At 46.7% G+C, this 24,595-nt stretch overlaps 1 protein-coding gene across 2 annotated transcripts in view; it reads right to left on the bottom strand.

The window, feature by feature from the left end:
• Window positions 1–24,595, bottom strand: part of LOC147634157 (uncharacterized) — a 59,952-nt gene that overhangs the window by 10,382 nt on the left and 24,975 nt on the right. For both annotated transcript variants that reach the window (XM_086805304.1, XM_086805306.1), the window contains exons 2-3: window positions 14,301–14,399; window positions 13,955–13,999 (exon numbers count right to left, since the gene is read on the bottom strand). In XM_086805304.1, the coding sequence (XP_086661430.1) occupies window positions 13,955–13,999; window positions 14,301–14,399 (144 nt within the window). The remainder of the gene's footprint in view (window positions 1–13,954; window positions 14,000–14,300; window positions 14,400–24,595) is intronic.

Genomic DNA, 24,595 nt, shown 5'->3' with positions numbered 1-24,595 from the left:
GAACTCTCATGTCTCGAGGGTTGTAGCAAGACGAACTGCAACTGAGAGATCATAGGGCTGATGTACACGAACATCTGCGTGCAAGGACAATTTCAAACCATCCATGAATCTACTTCAACCATCACGCACACTCCATAGGAGCATAAACAGAAGCTTCCAAAAACGTGCCCAAAAGTCTATTACCTGCTCACCCCTGCTTCTCGGCAAAGCGCTCCCATTGACCTTTAGCTCACATGTAATAATCCATGGGAACAAATCGCTTCAAGACCGCCTTGCAGCAATCATCCCAATAAGTAAAGGAGTGGTGCTGAGGTGGTCTTTCCACCACAAGAGAGCGGCCCCTATCAATGCGGCGCGTACCAAATGGAGCTGAAAAACATATGAACTACCTATTGCTGCCAATGTGTCTTGCAGGACGAAGTGGTGATGACTTCTCTGTCCATCTTCCCATTGAACTTGGGAGCATTTAGAAGCTTTAAGGACTGAGTTCATTCCTCACGAAACATCGAGGAAGAACTTGGCAAAGTAGTAGTGCCCTGTCGTCGTCGAGCCAGTGAAGGGTGAATGGGGACTAGGAACTATCTGGAGAGTCTCGTGGAGGGCTCCGAGAAGGAGACCGTCGACGATGCGAATGGGATTTCTCCTGCCACCACTCTCGCAGGCATAGAATGACAACTGACGGACTCGGAGCAAAGCTTGTCTAATACATCAATATCTTCATCCAAAGGACTTAAAAACTCTCCTCCGAGGAGTTTCGCCACTTCATCCTCAAGATTTCATGCCCTTGCCGAGAAGCATGAGCCTCGGTTGATGCCAAATCTAGAGCAATGGCACCATCTCTAGTCTATTGAGAAAGTTAGACATGACCTCCATATCTACATTCAGGTGTTGAAGCAACTCTGCAAGATGTTTGGAATCCATTACGAAGAACTTGGAACTAGTGAGAAGAGAACCCAAACAGAAACTTTCCCAAACCTGACTTGTGCAGGGCTTGTACACATACATGTCCATAGGGTGCCCAGGACCCTATCCACACAGTCAATACACATGGGTGCCAGAAAGGGAAAATTTTACTAGTTCCCTATGCTGGTCCTAAGCTTTCAAGCTAACCTGGTCCTAAGCTTTCAAGCTAAACTTGCAGTGGCGCCCAACTATATAGTGTCCATGTCTCCCGCCTGTCGAGCTTGTTAAAATTTTGCATGCATCTCAAGTGAAGTCGGCCAAGTCCATTTGTGGATATATAAGCTCCCTAGCTCCATTGTAAAAATTCATCTAATTCATTGCTGTTGTGTTGGTTCGAATACTCTCTCTCTCTCTCTCTCTCTACCTCTCTCTAGCATTTGTGCACCCTCTCTCCCTTCTCTGCCAACGTTTTCTCTCATCCTTTCTCCCTTAGCGTTTTCTCACTAACGCAATACTGCTTCCGCATCGTCAACTTTGACATGGTATCAGAGCCAAGGCACGTCAACGCCTAGGGGACCGGAGCACGAGGAGAAGGCAGATCTCGGCTGCGATTTTCAGCCGGCAGGAGAGCGATTGATTTGCTGCGTTTTCATCGCGAGAAGCACCCTTGGACCAGCGTTTTTGCTATAAGAGGGGGGCTGATCGGATCTAGCAGCGTTTTCATCGCGGAGAACCCCTTCAAATCTGCGTTTTTCAGCCTGTAAACGACAGAGGAGTGCTGCTGATTTTCAGCGTGAAGTTGGACGAGATTTGGGCTGCGTTTTTGGAGAGGTGGATCGGATTGACGAAGGAGATGGGTCTCCCGTGTTCGAGCAAGGACGACAAACTGAATGGCGACAATTATGCGCATTGGAACTTGATCGTGAGGCTATGGTTTAGCAAAAAAGGCTTATGGGACATTGTTGATGGCTCGGAGGAACGTCCCCAAAGGGATAGCAATCGGTTCACACGTCTTCAGGAGGAGGAGTTTCTCAAATCTCTTGTGGGTTGGGATGCTCACAATGCGAAGGCAATGTCGGCGATTGCAGAATCTCTCACCAAGGGAATTTCCCCTGCCATACAAACTTTGAAGACTGCCAAGGAAATGTGGACAAAGCTTGCAGGAATGTTTGATCGAGACTCAACAATGCGAGCAGTAACCCTTCTCGGCCAGTTGTTTTCCATCAAGTTTGAAGCCGGGACCTCTATGCAGTCATTTCTAATGAAGGCAAAGGTTATCCATGATCAGTTATCGGCTATGAATAGTGCGTTAACTAGTACCCAGTTAGCTGCCTTGGTTCTTAGGAAGTTGCCTGAGGAGTATGAGATGGTCTCGAGGGCATTACGCCTACAAGTCACGAAGGAAAAGCTGGAATTTGATGATCTCAGCCTTTTCTCATTGAGGAGGAAGCAGTGCTCATTTCCCAAGGCAAGATTCGAGTTCCGAAGGATGCAGAATCGGCACATGCTGCATCGGAATCCAATAAGAAGTCTAGGAGCCGTTGTTATAAGTGCGGAAAGCAAGGGCATTTGGCTCGGGATTGCAAATCCAAAGCTAAAGCTCAAGGCTCGACGAATGACAAAGGCAAAGGCAAAGCTGACGAGGATGACAGTGACAGTGATACTACCAGGGATGATACGGCTTCTGCCGGTGTGGCGAGGACTACACTGGCACATGCTCCAGCATTCTAGCTTGGTGGATGGATGCTACCACGTGCTTCAGCCAGAGAGAGGCATGTGAGTGGCAGAGAGGGGAAGTCTGTGCTCCCGTTTTGACGACTTGGACCCGTGTGTCGGAGTTCAATTTCTGGGTGTTTGGATCCGTGTGTCGGAATTCAAAGCACTAGGCATCTGGCAAGGAACCAACATGGCGTATAAAACACTATGGATGTGCTGCAGTCATTCATTGTTGTTTTCGGGATTATGGACAGGGTGTGTACCAAAGTTCATTATCTTGTGGAGTTTTTTTGGACGTGATGTGTTCACAGTTCATGAATGGGGATTCTTGGACGTAGTGTGGTCTACAGTTCAATGTTCTTTGAGGCAGTTGGTGCTCAGGATGGCATTTTTGGTGGTGACAAGCTGGTGGTTGCAAATCCGAGGTGTACCTAGTGGTTGGCCACTGCTGGGGTGTCCATGGTAGCTTCTTCATCGACTTGGTATTCCTACTTATCTCCACTATGAGCTGCAGAGAGGGTGTCAAAATTTTGCATGCATCTCAAGTGAAGTCGGCCAAGTCCATTTGTGGATATATAAGCACCCTAGCTCCATTGTAAAAATTCATCTAATTCATTGCTGTTGTGCTGGTTCGAATACTCTCTCTCTCTCTCTCTCTCTCTCTCTCTCTCTCTCTCTCTCTCTCTCTCTCTAGCGTTTGTGCACCCTCTCTCTCCCTTCTCTGCCAGCGTTTTCTCTCATCCTTTCTCCCTTAGCGTTTTCTCACTAACGCAATACTGCTTCCGCATCGTCAACTTTGACAGAGCTCACCTATGGTATACCCTATTTACACTACAGAATCACCTGCGCGCAAATCTAGCTAAAGCAAGGTTAAGCTCTGATACCAACTCTTCCAGTCTCTTCTTTCTTCGTCACTCGACCTCATGGAAGGCGGCCTTCGACCTGCCTTCAATGTGATTATGATCACAGGTGCCATGCGAGAGAGGCTCTTAGAGGGTTTGATACACTTGATTCCTAAGGAGGGTGGTGACAGATTGGAGATCTGGCAATGGAGACCCATCACTCTTCTAGGGACCGCCTATAAGATTTTGACCAAGGCCATCAGCAAGAGACTTCAGCCCTTCCTCCCTGACTTGATTCACGACGCTCAGACAGGCTTTGTTTAAGCCTGTCAGGATTGGAGCATTCTAGACAACATCTTCACCTTCTGGGAGGCGACAGCTTCGGACGGGATGCGGTAGCAAAACCTCATAGTGCTACTCTTGGACTTTGAGAAAGCTTATGATAGGGTCACTTGGAGCTTTCTGGAGGGCACTATAAGTCGGATGGGGTTCCCCATGGAGTGGATCCGAGGTGTTTCAGGACTTTACTCAGCTTCTCACAGTCAGGTTCTCATTCAAGGAGCCCGTGGAGACAGATTTCCCCTCACCCGCTCAGTCCGGTAGGGCTGCTCTCTGGCACCTTATCTTTTCTTATTCGTCGCTCAGGCCATGAGCAGTTTTCTCTCAGCCCAAGAGACGGGGCTCCAGGGATTGTGTCTCCCCCTTCGTACTCAAGAGCAGCTGTTGGACTTAGAGTTTGTAGATGATACAACAGCTTACCTTTCTGGAGATGTGGGGAATCTCCAGAGATTCGCTAAGGCGATCGAGATCTCTGTCGCGCATCAGGAGTGCAGATCAACTGGCACAAGTCGTGTGGCTTCTGGGTAGGCTCTGCCCGACTTGGCGTCCAGTTGAGGCTTTCCACTGGATTCGGAGGGGCTCTCTAGTTCGCTATCTTGGATGTCAAGTGGGCATTGATCTCTCTCCTTAGGAGTAGCTCGCCCCCCTTCTTCTAAGCATTCGGAAGAAACTTTTGTACTGGAGTTCCGCAAGACTCTCCCTAGCTAGTAGAGTGGTGGTGGCGAACCAGTGATCATTCAGCCACGACGCAGAGGGGGCCTAGGCATCATTGACCCCGCTATTTAGAGCCGCACCCTGTTGGGCAAGCTCATTGTTAGAGGACTCCTTCCCGGTGGTGAGCCTTGGAAGGACTTCCTCTTGGCTCGGATTTCAGCCCGCACCCCAAGTCTAGGGGGCCCTTGGCCGCAGAGAACCAGATGGATCTTCACATAGATGCAGGCCCGCGAAATATTTCTGCTTTTGGGGACAGATTTGTAGAGCGAGTTTGCTCCAAGCTTGGGACCACCTCAAGCCGGCCCTTGCGCAGCTACGGTTGCCGCAAAGGAGCGTCGTCAACAGCCATTGATCTGGAACCCCTTGATCCTTTTACCCAATGGCCACATGCTGGGGGCCTAACCTCATGTATCATGGGGCACATTGAGCTTAGGACCCCAAAGGTTCAGGAGAGAGGTTTGGCAGGGATCCGGGGTAGAGACAAGCTCGCATCGACATCGACTGTGCTATTCCTCAGGAGTGGCCGACTCCTATCCCAGACCCACGACTCCCCCAACATGGCTAGACGTGTTGACCAGGCATGATATCGTTGTGGTAGTTCACGGAGCGGATGAGGGCAGTGGTTTTCTCACTTTTTCTATTGGATCCCATGGCAGATTAGAGAGATCCGAGTACCCTTGAAGAATTTCAATGGCTGCACCCTACAGAGGGTGAGGGTGATTGGATTTCATGCACAGGAGTGGCACATAGACCCACCACCGGCAAGGTGGCCAGGGAGAGATCCTGGTGGCTATGGATTTTGGAGTACATGATCCCACTGATCAAGAGGAGACTCTGGATGCCCCTTTTTTGCATATTGTCAGAACCACCTTGCGACTTCCCCCACTGACCGCATGCGGTCAGAACCACCTTGCGACTTCCCCCACTGACCATGGAGGGTATGTATGATGTCAAGCCAAATGCTCCTGATAGACTCTACAAGCGAAGTGTGGGTATCCTTGATGGCTTCGCTGCATGTAGCTCGCCATGCTGCAATGCTATTGCAAATCTCCCATCTCTGGCATGAGCCTAGTCACATGTGGTTTGTAGATGGGGTTGTGATTGGTACTGTCGAAATGTAGAGGTGAGAGACCTAAAGGGCTAGCCCCCCACCATCCTCCTCGTAAGCCCTGACCACCTTAGCCCTACTGAGCCTTCGGGAAATCCCAAAGACAATGTCGCTAAGACTCTTGAGGGTGGCTACATCTGAGGCAAGCTACTGACCGACCTCCAACTGCCAACCGAGTGCCAACTGCCAAGCTCTTATGTGCCATCAGCCAAAGAAAGAGGGTGATCTTTCTAGGCCGAAAACTGTCCCAAAGCCTCTTCCAAAAATCTGAGAGGAAACGCTGTGAGAGGCCCTCTGACTACCAATGTGCTGCTGCCAAGGTGCCATCAATCTCAGGCATTTGGATCTTGCGACCTAGCTGCGCTTGGTGCGGAAGCGGCGGGAAGCTTTCTTGAGGCTCTGGCGGCCTGGCCCTTTTCTCATTATTGATAGAGGTGGTGACCCCACTTGGCATTACAGACCACCTGTGTTGTTGTCCCCCCCCCCACCCCCCGTATGGGAGCCTTCTCCTCATAGAGTGGCCAGCCGGAGGAGAAGTGTCTCTTTCCCCTCTTTTGATTACTTGATCCCCGCCCTGTGCATGAGGCGAGTTTGTATCTAGCCCTTCATGGTTGTATTTAGCCCTTCGTGGTTGTATTTAGCCCTTTGTGGCTGTTTTTTCATCTTTTTCCCGAGAAAAAAAAAAGCTCTGATACCAATTGTAGAAGATCTGTTGTGCCTATGTGCTAGGGTTTGAGAACAGAGCACCAGAATCAAAAAAACAACACACACAATAGCCCTAAACTCTTGATTGGTATGTACAAGAAAGAAGTGTTACAACTGAATTTCCAATACAAGAGATGACCACGATTCAGTCCGTAGCTCTGCCGAAGAATCTCCTTGACCAGCCCTTGCGCCAGAGAATCGTTGTGTAGGCTTCAATTGTTGTGAAATGCAAATGAGAATGGATAAAAAACTATGCGTGTATATATAGGTCCCATCAGTGTTGGGAAACCACCTTTACTGTAATCGGTTTGTTCTGAAGGCTGCCCACGACCTGCTCCTACTAGTTAACCACCACGTGGCACCTCTGCTGGCCAATTTGTTGCTCAACTCCTACAGGCCAGCCACATGTAGAAGACAAGCATCGAGTTCTCCCCTTGTCTTGGACTTGGGCGGTGGATGGTTCTTGCACTGGCCCTAAGGCTAGGGTATGGAGCCACTCTTTTATTTGTTTTCATATACCTAGAAATCTAGTACTTGGCACCCTCATCCTTCTATCTGCAAAATACTCTTTTTGGAATAAGAAACTCCTAAGGGGGGGTTGGCTGTTTTAGTCCCAGTGTGCCTAACCCTTCTCATTTTTATGCTAAGTGAATGGTATGTTAAGTTGCCAACTCTTTAAAGGATTTGTTAATGTGAACATAGTATTGAGAAAGCCCCATTGTTTGTCCCAATCTTGTTACACCCATCCTCTAGGGAAGAGGTGGTGTCAACAACAATCATGTTATTTGAGAAAGAATTTTCCACTATAAAGGAGACATCACATGTGAGGTTAATGTTGGGGATGCTAGATGAGCTTGTTGAAGAATTGGATTTTGATCATGTTGAGGTATGCAAAGATGAAAAAATTCCGATGATCGAGCAAGTGAATTTGTAAATTGAGAAGTTGTTTCCAAGATCCTTTCAAAAACCAAATAGAAGACTTGAAGATAAATTTCGCCTGTTCCAAGATAAGCAAGAGGGAATGACAAATCCCCACAAGCTCCTATTGGTATTGTGACCGCTTTGTGGCCACAAGAAGTACATCTTCAAGTGGCAAGACCAAAGCCGGCTCTAGGCGAGTCCCAAATTGCAACTACATAAGGATATACTCAAGGCAAAAAAAAGGCAAGGTGAATGTCACATGCATCCGTCTTCAGACACACATGCCATGACAATTGAGGACACTTATAGAGTATGCACATGTGCAATTAGGGAAGAATTAGTAGTAAATCAGCATGGTGTAGAAATGTGCAGGTTTGGGACAGTTTTTGATGAGTTTTGGCTGCCTAAGCATGTGTAAACCAGCCTGGCCAAGGGACCAAGGGTTGGGCACCTTTTTAGCCTAGTTTAAACACATTCAAGGATTTTTTATGACATAATTTTTGGCCAACTGGAGTTATTGAATGAGGGATTTTCCTATAAAAGGATCCCTCACTCTCCATTTGAGACTTTTTAAAGCAGCAGGGAGAAGATCCACTAAAAAAAGTAGCAATCCAAATCAACAATAAAGTAAACACACATCACGAGTCTAGATCTTGCAATATTCATTTTCAATCACTCAATCAATACATGCAGTAGTTTACATTGAGAAACTAAGTCTTCTGTTGTCATCTCTCTTCTTCTCTTCCTATCTTTGTATCTATTCAGTTTAATGCATAACAATAGTCTAAAATATTCCACGAGTGTACATCAGACAAAGCCAACTCTAAAGGTTCCAAAAGGAAGATATGAAGAGGCTTGGTGTAACATGCAAAAGCTTAGAGGAACTTTGGCTTGTAAGTACAAGAGAGATAAGCCGGTGTGCTAACTTGCACAAGCAGAAGAGAATAGAAGGTACACGATACACCAGATGGGGTCCCAAATACCCACTAAAGGCCGCCTCCCCACAGCAGTATTTGCTTTAATTACTATGACAGGGCTGAATCTGCCCAAATACTGGACTGAACTGGTTACCTCTGTTAGGGCTTGCGTTAATCTCCTTACAAGCTGCAAATCTGCTGCCAGAGATTACCCAGATTGAGGGCTGTAGTAGACGACCTTCCTAAATGCGTTACTCTCCTTGCAGGCTGCTTGTGAAGCAGCCAAAGATCAAAGATCAAGCAAAGGCTCGACTGAAGATGGGAAGAATGACGAAATTGTGCACCTGTTTATAGGACTGGTGTTTCAACCCCGAGATCTCCTAAATGCAAAACACGAGTGATTAGTACAAACCCCCTAAGAGGGGTGCAGGCTAGCTCAACTCCCAACCGTAGGTTCTATGCTTCGAACCACCCCCGAGCCAAGGGCTAAGTCTGACTCTCACATATCCATGACAGTCCTTCGACATACCGATCTATGCTCTGCCACACGCATAGCCGGAGTCTTGGTCGAACTTTGACCAATACTGAGGTTATGAAAATAATAACCCATGCTTCACTTATATAGTGCCCACTGCTGCTATAAATAACCAAACTGGTATAATAGCCAGTACACATGGATTTATTAATATTAACCTTAGCCGCCCATGCTAGCCTACTTCCTCCTAATCCCAAGGCTCCCCTAACCCTACCGGATTAGGCCACTAATCTTGAGAATTAGTACTAGTTATGTAACAGCTGGTGGGCATAGTTGTGTAGGGTGTGCAGGCCTGGCCGACTGGGAAAACATAGGATTTTATCCCCTTTTCTTCTAATAGACTCAATTCATTGGTCCCCTTGCCCCTGCGTCTTGGCCAATGGCCAATGTGGCCATCCCATTAGCTACCACAGCCCCTCTACACCTTGCTCCTTTCCTCCACTTAGACCTTAGGTAAGTTCTAGGCTTCACGTGTCTTCCGGTTGCTATTAGAGCCTGGGACTCAGGGTTCACACGCAACATTTGACAATAGTGAAGGAATGCACAACAGAAGATGGGAAAGTGGAAACACAAGAGAGAGAGTTAGAGAGAGAGAGATCACCCTCCTTTCTTTGCAAAACACTGCAAAGAACACAAGCTCGGACAAAATAAACTCTACTCAGGATCTCTGAAAAGATTCTACTCTCATCAAGAAAGAACTACTCTCCTCCAAAATCTGCAAACTCTAGTCCCAGAAGAAAGTCTCCACAGATACAAAATAGCTCCCAAAACTGATCCTCAAGTGAAGTAACTGGAGATGGGTCCCCTCTGAGTGTAGAAAAATATTTTGGGAAGTAAAACGCAGCCAAAACATTGCTGTCCAGAAAAAACAGCACTCCACCGCCAACAGAAGGCAAGGAACATGAAGAAACCAGGGAACTGTGTAGGCTAGGAACAAAACGTAGGTATAGATGCTCCATGTAGCGGACTTGGTTGCCCAACGTGTCGGCACACTAAAGATCACTAGGGTCCTCTCTAGGGCAGTATACCCTCAGGAATTGGCACGGGATAGGGGGATGGCGACCACTCGGTCCCACTCCACTCACACTCACACAAACTCAAGAACTGAATACACACAAGAGCTACCTAGAGCGACATGCACACAACACAAGGCGGAAGTAGGCAAGAGTTGGGACAACACAAAAACATGTATTGCATGGGGGATCCCCTCTCAGTACACCAGTCTCTCTCTATATACAATGGGCGTGGCCCCTTGGGTTGTCACGAGCCAAGTGCTAAAAGTGGTCACTGACAGGTGCCGTTGGAGTAGGTGAGAGGCGCCAAGCACAAATAGGTGAGCACCGCTTCGTCGGCCAAGTGAGTAACCAAACTTGGGAACTGGGGCCGCCGGAGATTCCCACCTTTTGTGACTAGTGGGTGGCCTTGTGGGTGCCTTGAGGCTCACAAACTTGGGGTGCCCAATCTTGGGGGTTCATGAGCTTGGGGTGCCTGACCTTGGGGGTGCCCGACCATTGGCAGTGAGGGTGGCTACAAGTCCCCCACCAATTAATCCGTTCACTATCCCGGGCGGTGAACACAAAAGCAGAGAGGCACATGTGGAAGTGAAGCTGCAAATGGATTGCCACAGATCCAGGGGAAAATGCTGAAGAAGTGAGACCACCACACGTCCAAGAGGGTTGTTGAGGAAGCAGGACACCATATGTTCACAAGAAAGACTGGTGAGAAGAGAGTTGGCCACCACAGGCCGCATCCGAGACGAGAAGTAAAACATGATGCATACTGGTGTGTGTCAAACTGAACTAAGTAACAAGCAACGATCCAACCAAGAACAATATAGCAATAACCATGTAGCAGTTCTAATGGCATATACAATGAGCTGCCATGAAAGGCATAATAACATAAAAGAAACAGTCTGAAAAAAAAACTAAGAGCAAAACGAGGAGTGGTGTGGTCCTCCTAGGTCATAGCCGTGCACTAGCTGTGGTGCTCGTAGGAGTGCTGGAGGGTGGGGCTGCAGGAACAATGCCGAGACCACCAAAAGCGAACTGGAGTGTCTGTCGGAGAGGTCATGCTTTGCGGCCTCAAGGCAAGAGAGCGAGTAGTCTCGAGGTCGGTCTCAGTGGTGGTGAGGCACGCTCGTAGTGAAGCTAACTCAGCTTCCAAAGTGGATCGCCAGCTCTCAGATGCTGTAAGGAGGTGGCGCAGGTCGGTGCATTCATGACGTGACTCCAAGAGAGAGGCCTAGGCCTGCTGAAGATGGTGTTGGAGAGGTGCTGCCGCTTCTGAGTGGGCCTGAGTGAGGGCAGGCTGTGCCTGGCGGAGTCACTGCGTGTGCATTCTCACTCGCCAAATTTTTAGTGTACCTATAGCGGACTCAATTGCCTGATGCGTCAGCACAATAACGATCACTAGGGTCCTCTCTAGGGCAATATACCCTTAGGAGTTGGCACGGGCTAGGGAGATGGCGACCACTCTGTCCCACTCCACTACGCACTCACACAAACTCAAGAACTAAATACACACAAGAGCTACCTAGAGTGACATGCACACAACACAAGGCAGAGGTAGGCAAGAGTTGGGACAACACAAAAACATGTATTGCATGGGGGATCCCCTCTCAATACACCTGAGTCTCTCTATATACAATGGGCGTGGCCCCTTGGGCTGTCACAAGCCAAGTGCTAAAAGTGGTCATCTCACTGACAGATGGTTGGAGTAGGTGAGAGGCGCCGAGCACAAGTAGGTGAGCACCGCTTCGTCAGTCAAATGGGTGGCCAAACTTGGGGAGTGGGGCCGCCGGAGATTCCCACCTTGTGTGACTGGTGGGTGGCTTGGTGGGTGGCCTTGAGGTTCACGAACTTGGGGTGCCGACTTGGGGGTGCCCAATCTTGGGGGTTCATGAGCTTGCGGTGCCTGACCTTGGGGGTTCACAAGCTTGCGGTGCCTGACCTTGGGGGTGCCTGATCTTGGGTGCCCGACCCTGGCAGTGACGGTGGCTACACTCCAAAATCAGCAAAACATTGACTGAAATATAAAAAAATCAATGTCCTCCTCAGGTACCAAACTATCACCAATGCCACAATCCACACAAAACCCCCTCTGCAAGTGATATGTGTCCACTTGAGAAGAAAATGCAGCCAACAGAGAGGCTGCAAATCTGAAATACAGGCGGACCAGCTTCCACACCTCAGATGAGGAAAAAATGTTGAAGAGAAGGTACCTTCGGGTCCAAATGATGAAGCCCAGGTGAAGGTAGAGCTACTAGAAGGAACAGTCCAGAAAACGCAGCAAAACAGGGCTGCAAATCTGAAAACGCAGAAGTGAAAGGGACAGTAGATAGGCAGAATCTGAAAACGCAGATCCTGGAAGGTACCACCAAGCCTCAGATCAACCAACCAGCATCAGCAAACGAGCCTGTAAGAGAAAAAACTCAGCAAAAACCCTGTTGGCCGGCACAGAGCAGGCCAACAGCACTAAAGGAGTCCCAGGGACAGATGCTGATGAAGATCGACCACAAAACTGCAGCAGTGAAGCGCCTGGAAGAGGGCAAACTGACCAGCAGCAGATCTGAGAAAAAAAAAGGCAGGAAAGAGGAGGGAGCAACTAATGCTACACGTCACCGGTGCTCTGATACCATGAAGGAATGCAGTGCGGAAGATGAGAAAGTGGAAACACAGGAGAGAGAGTGAGAGAGAGAGAGAGATGAAGAGAAACGCAAGTATATACCTTCTCTCAATATCACCAAACGAGAAACACATGCTGGTACAAGTCCCGAGCAAGAGGGGAAGATGACCTCGTATGTGAGGGACTGCAACAAGCCAATATGTAGAGGCACTAAGGCATGCAAGAGGCACAAAGCAATGAATGTGAGGGAGAGAAGGCCCAACTATATATATGCCCAAATAGGGGCAACCGGCCAGCTCCTCACGACTAGGAATAAAACCTAATGACTCCATAAAATAGGGAAAAAGTGGGAATATGATGTGAGGGGTGACCGGCCCCTCTAGCTAACATGGTCATCCCTAAAGGCTAAAATAGGACACCACAAAGGAAGTCAGCAGCAAGGGGATGATAATGTCTAACACATAGTTGATGACACATTGATAGGGGTTGCCAAAGACACCCGATAGAAGTCTAATAAGACCCTTCACCATATCTTACTGCCAATGGGTTACAATGATGATGCCAGACGAGCACACCTAGATGGTGTGGGACATGCACGACAACAACAACTCATCCATGTTGGGACTCGTCCGTCTGGGCATTAGTTTCACATCATGCCACCTGGGTGATAACTTTAGTCCAGGGATAGTTATCGTTAGAAATCAATGTTTCACCGTCATCATTTGTTGCACTCTTGTCTTAATTAGCTCTACGTTGTGAGGAGCATCCATGTTTGAGCAGTAGGGTGCCCCACACCCATTTTTGACACCAAATGGGGTCATGTGTGAAGTTCTATTTCTCTGCCAAACAGGTAATAGCACAATTTGTGAAGTTCTATTTCACTGCCAAACAGGTAATAGCACAAAAGGGGAAATTCTCTCAAACTTTGCAGAGCTGAGGATCAACATATGTAACTAGTATGCTCCAAGAAAAAAAAAACCAGACTCAGCACCTATTTTACAAAGATTGGAGGCTTTAAAGGAACCCAAAGAATGGGTGCTCATAAATTTATCCAAAAAAAGGGTACACAGGGTCATGTGTGACCAGGATGGTGTTGATGGCTTTGTGTTCTGTTTCACTGCTAGATGGGTGCACAGAAGGGGAAATTCTCTCAATCTTTGCAGAGGCAAGGATCAGAATATGAAGCTAGTATGCTAAAAAACAAAGGCTTGGCACTCTTTTTTTTCCCCCGATTGGCCTTAGCTCCAAGATCCTCCAACAGTTACCATTTTTCACCGCCCGTAGGTGCTTTTTATCCACCCATTGGCAATGCCGCCGAGGAAGCACCATGTGGGGTTTTGAACCCAGAACTTCCTGGTCCTCGACAAACGCCTCTACCACTTGAGCTATCACCTCAATGGCACGTGGCACCTATTTTACAAAGATAAAGGCTTCAAATGAACCCAAAATGGGTGCTCATTATTGATTGTGGTTTTTGTGTGTGTGTGTGTGTGTGTGTGTGTGTGTGTGTGTGTGTGTGTGTGTGTGCGCGCGCGCGCGTGTGTGTTGCCCTCACTTGTGAATCGTGATGGGTACAGAACAGTACACATAGTACTAAGAATGGCTACCAATGATGGTGAGCAGATCGTACCTTGATGCGAATCAATCCATGCTCAGTCTCAAAAGCTGCAATGCCCTTACAGTTCAGCAAAGGAAAAGAAGTAAGAATAAAGTCAATAAAAACCAATGAATAACTTTAAAAATTTGATATTCTAGACAAACAAACAACTTTCTTAAACCATTAAAAAGAAAAAGAAACTACTTAACACATCCTTTCTTAGACTACTAAAGAGAAAAAAGCTGTAAGTAAGAAACTATTTACCACATCCTTTCTTAGATTATTACAGAGAGAAAATGGCTGAAAGTAAGAAACTACTTACCACATCCTTTCTTAGACCATTACAGAGAGAAAAAAGCTGAAAGCAAGAACTTCTTACCACATCCTTTCCATAGATTAGGCCTGAAGTCCACATAGTATCGCGCGTTGAGTCTTGCACATCCGGATTTAGTGGGTCCACTTGCATCTTAAGCCAACACTGTTGCAAGAATGATGCAACCATGAGATGAAGATAATGACATGCGCATAAACCAAGCACCACATCAAAGCGTGCTATCGTGGTAAGACTACTCAAAATAAGACTGCATGGTAAGACTGAGACCATCCACTCGCTTATTAGTTATAATTCTTGTCCGAAAACTCAAACTTGCGTGAGCACCGAGATACAAGAATATTAAATGTACACACGCATCCATTATTTTAAGAGCAAAATATGCTCCATTTTTCTCATGAAATCATGTGTTTTCTTCTCAATGTGATGTAACATGCTTGTAGAAGCGTGATCAGATTAACACTGATTAAGCTGCTAATTAACAGTAATCAAATGACTTAATTACTTAAAAGATAAGGCAAATAAAACTAATCTTCTTTATATTGCAAAACGTGAATATTTACAATGATGAACTTGGATCTAGACTCAGATATCATGCTAGGTAAATGCTACATGCATGAACAAAATGTTACTGATGTTCCAAAGCTGCAAATAATTGGAACCTGATCTGCTATGGCTGCAAACTGCTCAGATCTTGACTCTTATCATGCTTGCATTAATGCTACATGCATGAACAAAAATTACTCGTGCTCCAAAGCTGTAGAGGGTTGGAACCTACTGTGCTATGGCTGCAAACTGCTAATCCAGGCACTTCCACTGATTGACTTTGACTTGGTAGATTTTTTTTTTTCAACTAGCCTTTGGCCCAAGATCCTCCCATAGTTACCAAATTTCACCGTCCGTAGACAGCCACCCATAGGCGCTTATTTATCTACCCATAGGCGACCTCTTGGTCCTAGGCAAACACCTTCACCACTTGAGCTATCACCTCATTGGCAACTTGGTACATTTTTGCCACTCAATGTCCTGATTTGACCCTCAACAACTTTCCATGTCTTCCATGAAGAATAATGCACTACCTAGACCTAGAATCTATCTCCATGCAAGACTCCTACATGCAAACTAATGCACGGAAAAGCCCTATGCAAACTAGCGCATATCTAGCTGCAAGTTGCCTTGGGCAACCTAGCGTTCAGATACCAATGTATGTCATGTGCAAGACATGTGCAGGCTGATCCCAAGGCTGACCATTGAGGGGCAACAGATAAAAAGACAAGACTAGAACCAAATTCGGAACATGTACTACTTGTGTGGGGAGGGAAGAACTTGTGGAGGACATAGGAGGGCTGTTGGCCAGCGCATGAAAGGGAATAACTCCTGTCGGCTGCACCATTTTTGGAATATTTTGTCCAAGAGCTGGCCGACAGCAAGTCGGCCAGTCCATAAGGACTTCCCAAGGCCTATTTAAGGCACACTTGCTCATTGTTAGAGGTATTCAGCCCCACATGGGCTGGGTTGGTAGATTAGATTTAGATGAAGATACTTATGAGTTAGGAACACCTTTTGAGGTGGCCTTTGTCTGCAAGACTTGTACACCTTTTTGTACATTATGAATATACTGAATACTCGCTCTCTCTCTCTCTATTCTCTATCTTCTGTATACGTTTTGCATCAAGCATGTTCCAGGATGGTGTTTAGGACTGAAAGAAGACTCCCAGAGCTTCCACATGTGACATTGGTGTGTCAGAGCTTCAGGCTGGTTCTGAGATATTGTTGTTGCGCATGTCCTACCCGCCCTTACTGCATCGCGCATGGATGAAACCATCGCCCGTGTCTTGATCTTTTGGTGGTGTGGGAACCAAGCAGCATTGTCTCAGCAAGGTTAAACATTGATGGTGTCCCAAAAGAAGGTGTACAGTCCAAGGAAAGGAACACAAGACATGGAAGAAGTTCCCAGGAGGTTGGTTGGTGTTGTTCCACAAGACCCAAGTGGAATGGCAGTCCTGTGAGTCAGGTGCCACTTGGGGCACGTCAAGAAAGGCTTTCAGGCGCCTTAGCCACAAAAGCGAATGACCGTGTAATCTCCCCGAACCCTGCCTGCGCCCTTGTGCCTGCGTCACCTCTATGCCCCTTCCTTCCTCCACCTCCCTCTGTCCTTCTCCGCCTCTGTGCCTGCATCGCCCATTCCTTCCTCCACCTCCCTTCTGTCCTTTCGCCCCTACCTCTGCCCGCCATCATTCCTCCGCCTCTTCCCTCTGCGCAGCGAACTTCTCCTCCGCCTCCCATCATTCCTCCTCCGCTGGTTGCCCTTGCCTCTTCCTCCCCTTCATTCCTCTGCCTCATCCCTCTGCGCAGCTCATCCCTTCGCCTGTGCGTCCAACTTCCCGTTTTCTTTTCATTTCTTTTCTTTTTTCTTTTTTCTTTTTTCTTTTTTCTTTTTTCTTTTTTCTTTTTTCTTTTTTTTTTCTTTTTTTTCTTTTTTTTCACTTCCTTTCTTTCGCCTTCTTGCCTGCCTCTTCCCCTTGGTTCGGATTGTTCCTCATCCGGGTTCAAGTCGGCCTTCTTTTTCGATTAGCATCATGGCTAATCATTCTCCCTCGGCTAGGCGAACCATTGTTTTTTCCAAAGACGAGCTCGCGGTCCTCTTCGCCGAAATCTAGAAAGACTCCAAAACGACCCTCATTGCCAGAATCTTTGGATCCCTCGACTGGGTGAACCATTGTTTTTTCCAAAGACGAGCTCGCGGACCTCTTCGCCGAAATCGAGAAAGACTCCAAAACGACCCTCATTGCCAGAATCTTTGGATCTCACCCTTCCCATCTCCAGGCTCGGGATTGGGTCCTGGTGGCTCTGCCTTCCGACCTCGCTCCACACTTTCGAGATGTCAGGTTGCTTGGAAGAGGTTTCTTCCAGGTGGATTTTGATTCGAAGGACGCAGCCTCAGAGGTTTTGAAGAGCAGCCCTTTGCCATTGGGCCCAAAGAAGATTTTTTTTCTTCCCTACTCCAGCTATTTTGACCCTATTGAGGAAGACTGGAACCGTTTCCCGATTACTCTCAGATTCCCAAGTCTTCCTCGTGCATATTGGCCTATGCTAGAGGCCATCGAGTCCGCCTTTGGGCTGGTTCTTCAAGTGCCCCCCCTCCACGCTTTGCCGACATCTTCTGCCCAGGTCGTTACTACCTCGGCGGATGTTGTCCCCAGGGTCATGGTTCTTGCCCATGACTGTGAGCTTTTTGAGGACTATGTTTTGCTTCCGGGCCCTAGTGGTCTTTTGAAGCAAAGTATGGAGATTGCAGGTAAACCCGATCAGTGCCGGGTTTGTCACCAACAGGGTCACTTTGCTCGAGATTGCCCTCGGGCTCGGGGTCGCCGGAGGCCTCGCAAGCGTGCTTCTCAAGCACCACCTCCCTTGGATCCTTCCCGTCCCACAGTCCACCAGGTGTGGCGAGCTGTCTCTCACGCCCGCCCCCCTGGTGCGATTGATGGGAAGACCTCGGATCTTGCACCTCAGATAGATGATGTTTCTAGGAAGAGGGATGTATCAGCTCATGCTTTCTTTGCAGGGAGATGATATATCAGATGTTGTGGAGCATCCACCAAAATCTCCTTCTCCTGATCAATGTCGGATGATTCCTCCGCCTGAGGTGCTCGTGGACGTGCCGGGTCAAGTCGAGGAAAAGGAACAAGAGGATCCAACGAGGAACCAAGGAGAGGTTGAGTCGAATCAGCCCCTGAAGATGCCCCCTCTGCAATGGAAGATGAAGTCTCATCAACCACCACATCTCTGCTAACAATGATCTTTGAGGTTGCAGGATAGTAGAGCCAATAACCTTTAGATTCTGAGCTATAACCAACCAAAATATGATGCTTGGACTTAGCTTCCAGCTTCCCCCTATCACCATCAGGTACATGAACAAATGTATCTAATCCGGAAACCCGAAAATGAGAAACTATGGGTTTTCTACCGAAGTAGGCCTGAAAGGGGGTCTGTCCTGGGACATCAGTAGTAGGGGACCAATTAAGAATATAAATAGCAATAGCAATTGTCTCCGCCCAAAGCTTTTGAGGAAGACTTTGATGTTCCAACATTGTCCGAGCCATCTCAGTCACCATTCGGTTCTTCCGCTCCACCACGCCATTCTCTAAAGGAGCTAAATGTTGGCAAACTCCCCTTGAATGTAAAATGTAGCTCACAATACTAGTTAAATTGACAAGATGTAAACTCACCTCCTTTGTTGGCTCGTAATGTCAAGACAAAGTGTCCCAACTGTTTCTCCACCAAGGTTCTCCATGTTTGGAATCTGTCGAAAGTTTCATCTTTGGATTTGAGAAAATAGGCCCACGTATACTGACTAAAATCATCAACCAAAAGAAAAACATAACTAGCAGAACCAAGAGACGGAGTGCGCATTGGGATGCACAAATCCGCATAAACCAACTCCAGGGGTACTGTAGCTCGCCGTGTAGCCTTCTCTGGAAAGGCCTCTCGATGTTGCTTCCCTTTGAGATGACTGACAAGGGTCCTCACGTGTACCAACCAACATCTGGTAATCCATCCACCAATTGCTCCAGAAAAGCCTTCCGCAAGGCCTCCAAATGAAGATGTCCAAATCTAGCATGCCAAAGATCGCCTGTGTGAGTACCTATGTGAGAGTAAAGAGCCGTGAGTTTGTACAGGCCATGGTCCTCGATGCCTTGCCAAAGGATCTTGTCAGTGAGAGGGTCCTGAATGATCACCGAGTCCTCCATAAATTCCACCTTAGTGCCCCATTTGCAAATCTTGTGTACAAAAAGGAGATGAAATTCTAAATCAGGTACATAAAGCACTCTCGAGGTGTACTTCCCTCCATTGCCATCCGGAATGAGGGGCACTGTCCCTTCGCCAAGAATGGGGACATTAGAGTTATCCCCAATGGCAACTCTGCCGTGGCGTTGCTACAGTTGATCAAGCCAATCCTTGCAATGAGTCATGTGCTGTGTGGTGGCACCGCAATCCAAAATCCACTAAGGAGAGTGGGAACAATAAGGAAGAGACTACTCAACCACTAGAGGGGGAGTCTCGGACTCGAGATCAATCAAGGTGACGAAAGCTGACGACTCCACAACTTTGGCGGATGAGCTTGCCCCTTTGTCCTTTGGCTTCCCTTCCAATCCCGCATGCGACTCTGGCATTGTTGCCATAAGTGCCCTTGTTTGGAGCAATAATCACACACCTTCTGGAAGAATTAGAAGTTGAAGACCCCTTCGGGGCTGACCCCCTCTCTATCCAATGAAAGCCTTGTTACCTTTCTTTGAAGAAGAATCCGTGAATCTTCTCTCCTGATCAAGGACCATAGGCACCAGTTCGTCCCAGGTAATGGTTTCCGTCTGTCCTAAGGTAAGAAGTAACGAATAGAAACTCTCATATTTTGGGGGCAGCTAAGCAAGTAGCTGGATGGCCATATCCTCAATGGAAGTCTCCTTCCTGCACCCAGAAATCTCAAATCGCAATGACTATAGTTTGTTGATCTAATCCCGCATGGAAGTAGAATCAATGGGTGAAAGCTTCAACATTTGAAGCTCCAGGGAAACTCTCTTCATGGGTGTCTTCCAATCATAGATGTCGCAGAGTCTCTTCCAAGCAACATGTGCATGGGTATCCCGTTTGATGTGAGTGATGATTGAGGGTTGAGAGTTCAAAAGAATGAATGACCGAGCATGGGTGAAATCTCAAATCACGATGACTCCAGTTTGTTGATGTGATCCAGCATGGAAGTAGAATCAATGGGTGAAAGCTTCAACATTTGAAGCTCCAAGGAAACTCTCTTCATGGGTGTCTTCCGGTCGTAGATGTCGGAGAGTCTCTTCCAAGAATAGTCACATGGAACGTCGCTCTCGAATGCTTGGAACGTGGGAACGCCACTTAGCGCATGTGGGGAGCATGGAAACGTCATGGAACGTGTGAGGCAGCTGGTCACACAACTCATATTCTGGGAACGGATGGAACGCGTTCCGAGAACGGATGTATGTGGGGAGCGTGGAATGGAACGGAATGTCATAACCACTCGTTCCTATTGCTATGAAGTTATAGAATGTCCACATTTTCTATCTTGCAATCTCTCTCTCTCTACTAACTCACTCTACTCTTTAGAGTTTAGACTCTCTCTCTCTCTCTCTCTCTCTCTCTCTCTCTCTCTCTCTCTCATGATGACGGGTCGTTCCCGTTCCCATTCCAAGTCCAAATGTCCCCGTTCCCAGTTCCAAAATCGGGCCTTGTTCCCACTCCCGTTCCACGTTCCATATGTGACCATGCTTCCAAGCAACATGTGCATGGGTATCCCATTTGATGTGAGCGATGACCGAGTGTTGAGAGTTTAGAAGAATGAATGACCAAGGACGAGCATTAAGCCGATGCCATAGAGCAACTTCGTGCGTAAGGGCATCCCTCGTATCCTCATCCTCTGCGGTGTCGGGGTTGTAACGGAAAAGCAACTGCTAACACGGAAATCTTATCAATCATGAATACTGATCAAACACATGAACATGCCAGATAAGAAAAAGAAGATAACAGCTCTGCACAATACAACACACTAGGGGCAAGAAGATGGGCTGAACACCCCCCCCCCCTTATGGTTAGATTACCAAAAAGGAGTCTGCTTCAGATACAACCTTGCGGGTAGCCCAAGGATTCTCCACTGGCTACGCCTGATTCTTCCAGTACATGATAGAAAAAAAAGAAAAACTTATGCTGAATTCGGTGTTCGTACACAAAACAAGAGAGCTTTCCCGGCTTAGAGCACATGCAGGACAACCATGGACAGCCCACAGCATTCCCACATCAGCCCGGAACAGACCTATAAACTATCTTCAACCCTGCCAAGCCCACAAAGCAAATCGACCAGCCACAAAGAGACTGAACCAGCAGTCAACCAGCCCTCAGAGCTCCTTGTAGTAGTCGATCAGCCAATCCCTCTTGCCAGAAAGAGTCGGCCAACACAATCTCTGCTAGAAGAAGTCGACCAACAGTTTTTATGCCTGTTAGGAGCCGGCCAACACAAAGGCGAGCTCCAAAAACAGTAGACCAGCCCCCACCAGCTACTTGGATGATACCAGACTTGACGGGTAGCAGCGGACAGCTCCAGATTAGGTCGGCCAGCTCCTCTATGCACCAGAAAAGCATGCGATCTGCCCTAAACACGACTTCTCTCCAAGAAATAGAGCTTGTCCTCCAAAAGTATCTCAAGCGTTTGCTTTTTAGGTCCAGGATAGGCCACCTACAAGCAATCAGCCCACAAATTGTCCAGAGCCTATCCTTTGGCCGCCACGTGTATTAAAATAGTCATGCCCAGTGTGTAGAACTTATAAGTTTGTTCGGTCACTTATAATAACTGAGTGTGGACCTGCATCCATAAATATTAGTATGTAAAATCATAAAGCTGTAAATTGAGTTTTCAGGGACACTTACCACCTGTAAAACACATGTAGACCACCTGCCAGTCCAAAACAAATGTGCACATACGTGTCCACAGGGTGCCCGGGCATCCCCGGCCCATGGACAACACAGGCAGTAATCTCAGGCATTGTCCAAGCAAACAAGACAAGTCATCCAAATATAAAATTAAGGTCATACACACACGAGTGCAAGTACACGAGTGCAAGTAGACTTGCAGAAACACCCATCTTCTCAGTTGTATCAAGTATTCAGTGATTAAGGTTATACACACACGAGTGCAACTCGGACTACACACATAAGTACAGATAATCACCAGGATAGCTAGTCCTGGGAAATCACATCATGTCAAGCTCCATGAGCCATACATGTATTGTCATGTCAGGCTCCTTATGCCATATAAACACGCCATGTCAGGCTCCACAAGCCATACATGTATGTCATGTCAGGCTCCATATGCCACACATGATCAATAGAAAACAAAAGCAATGAGGAATTTCCCTCGGCTTCTAAGCAGTTGACCGCAACTAAAAAGCTTCTAGATAGGCCATCAAAAGTTCTAGATAATCCTGAAAATAATCCTCATTTATCCATTTTGCATCCATAGCCGAATAGTTTTTAAATTTCACAAGATACCTGCGTACTAGCTTGCCTCGTGCATGCTTACACTCCTTGTGAAAAACTATTTGCTTAGGTTGCAATACCTCCTTAAGCTCATCCACCTCCGGTGGATCTTCCAAAACTAGTTCCATAGGAGGTGATCCCACATAAGGACTCAGCAAGCTGACATGAAATGCATCATGTATTTTCCAGTGATTGAGTAATACCAATCTACCTTGCCATAAACTATCTCAAACGGAGCCTTGTTAGTTGAAGAATGCACGATGTTATTGTATACAAACTCAACCAGGGTGAAATATTTCTCCCAATCTCTTTTCTGGTTAGATACATAACATTTGAGTAAATCAAGTACGGCTAAATTTGCGATTTTCCTTTGACCATCCGTTTGAGGATGATAAGCCGATGAAAAATTCAACTTTGTGCCCATGTTATCAAACAATGCCCGCCAAAATAAACTAGTGGTCCAAAGATCTCTATCCCCTACAATAGATTTAGGCATGCCATGATGTTTGAAAATCTGAGCCAAGAATAGCTTTGCCATGTGCTCTGGCTTGATTGTTTTCCTCACAAGAATAAAATGTGTCTGTTTGCTAAAGCGATCAATGATAGCCATATAACATCATTACCACGTACAGATCTCAGCAAATCCATAATGAAATCCATGGCAATGCTTTCCCATGGTTCCTGTGGAATGGGTAAAGGCTGAAGCAAACCAGGGGTCTTGTGCCTGTCAAATTTGACTTTCTGATACTCTAGGCACTCACGAACATATAAGTTTCAATATCCTTGCGTATAGCTGGCCAAAAGAAATATCATTCCAAAGCCTGTGTAGTAGCCAGAATGCCACAATGACCTACATACGGAGGAGCATGACACTCTTCCATAACCTTTTGGCACAAATCTTGGACCACACAAATGCGGTTTTGCATCATTAGAAAACCATCTCGTATCGAATAAGATGGGACAGCACCACCATTCAAATCAACCCAAATAAGCTAAAAATCTGTGTCCAAAGAGTACGTATCTCGCATCCCTGACAAGTCCTAATGGTAGGCGGTAGTCACTGCATGCACTTGAGGCCTGCGTGACAAAGCATTTGCTACCAAATTCTTCTTGCCTGGAGTATGCAAAATCCAAAAATGGAACATGGACAAGAAATTTACCCACCTTAGATGCTTTTCTGAGAGTTTAGGCTGTGTAAGAAAGTGCCGTAAACTCTGATGATCTGTTTTAACCATAAATTCAGCCCCCAGAAGGTAATGTTTCCATGTTTGTAGGGCATGAATAACGGCCAATAACTCTTTCTCATAAACCTGCAAATACAATTCTGCATGTTGTAGACAAACTTTCAAAAGCCACTGCATGCCTCTCTTGATTCAAAACAGCCCCCAAACAATCTCCACATGCATCACACTCGACCACAAAGGGCCTATGCAAATTTGGAATAATAAGAACAGGCCCTGAGATAATGGCGTCCTTCAACTTTTGGAAATCTTCTCTTTATGAATCAGACCAACGGAATACAGCTTTCTTCTTTGTTAAATCATGCAACGGAGAAGCCAAGAAAGCAAAGTGTCGAATAAATCGACGATAATAAGAACATAGGCCAATGAAACTCGTGACTTGATGAACATTTTGAAGTTCTAGCCAGTCCTTAATAGCTTATATCTTTGCAAGATCCATACGTACACCCTCTTTCAAAACAATATGCCCTAAATAATGGATCTCTGACAAAAAGAATTCACTCTTCTCCCCATTGATGAAAAGCTTATGTTTCCTAAGCTCTTCAAACACAATGAGTCATAATTTACTCCTGTTAGGCAGCACTTACCTTGTAAGGAGGTCGGTTAGGAGGGGAGCTACCAGGGATTATGCCAATACAATGATCCTCTGGCCTCTCTAGGGGTAACTATCCAAGTAGGGTGTCAGCAAAACAATCAACATAATCACTTAAGAAATTAATCTTATCTTGATCTATAGGAGTCACAGAATCATGTTCAACATTATCGCGTATAAAGACCAAGTAAGAACAAGCTGATTTCTTTATTGCCTTGGAAATAGAAATATGGCTTACAACTGGTATGGTACTCCCAGTGGTACCCGCATCTATACAAACTTCCCTACCTCTATGAGTAAAATTTACTTTCTTCTTATTTGCAAAATCTTGGGATCCAAACGATTATGCCAAGGCATCCCAAGTATCACATCACATCCTGTAAGCCGTGCTACCAAGAAGTCTTCATGATCCAAATAACCTTGAATCTGTATACGAAGCTTCCCTATGATGGGAG

Source organism: Cibotium barometz, chromosome 11, assembly GCF_041138505.1.
Source record: "Cibotium barometz isolate CiBa-2024 chromosome 11, ASM4113850v1, whole genome shotgun sequence".
Lineage (NCBI taxonomy): Eukaryota > Viridiplantae > Streptophyta > Polypodiopsida > Cyatheales > Cibotiaceae > Cibotium > Cibotium barometz.
Note: the sequence above shows the minus strand (reverse complement) of the source record. Positions and strands in the feature narration are given on the sequence as shown.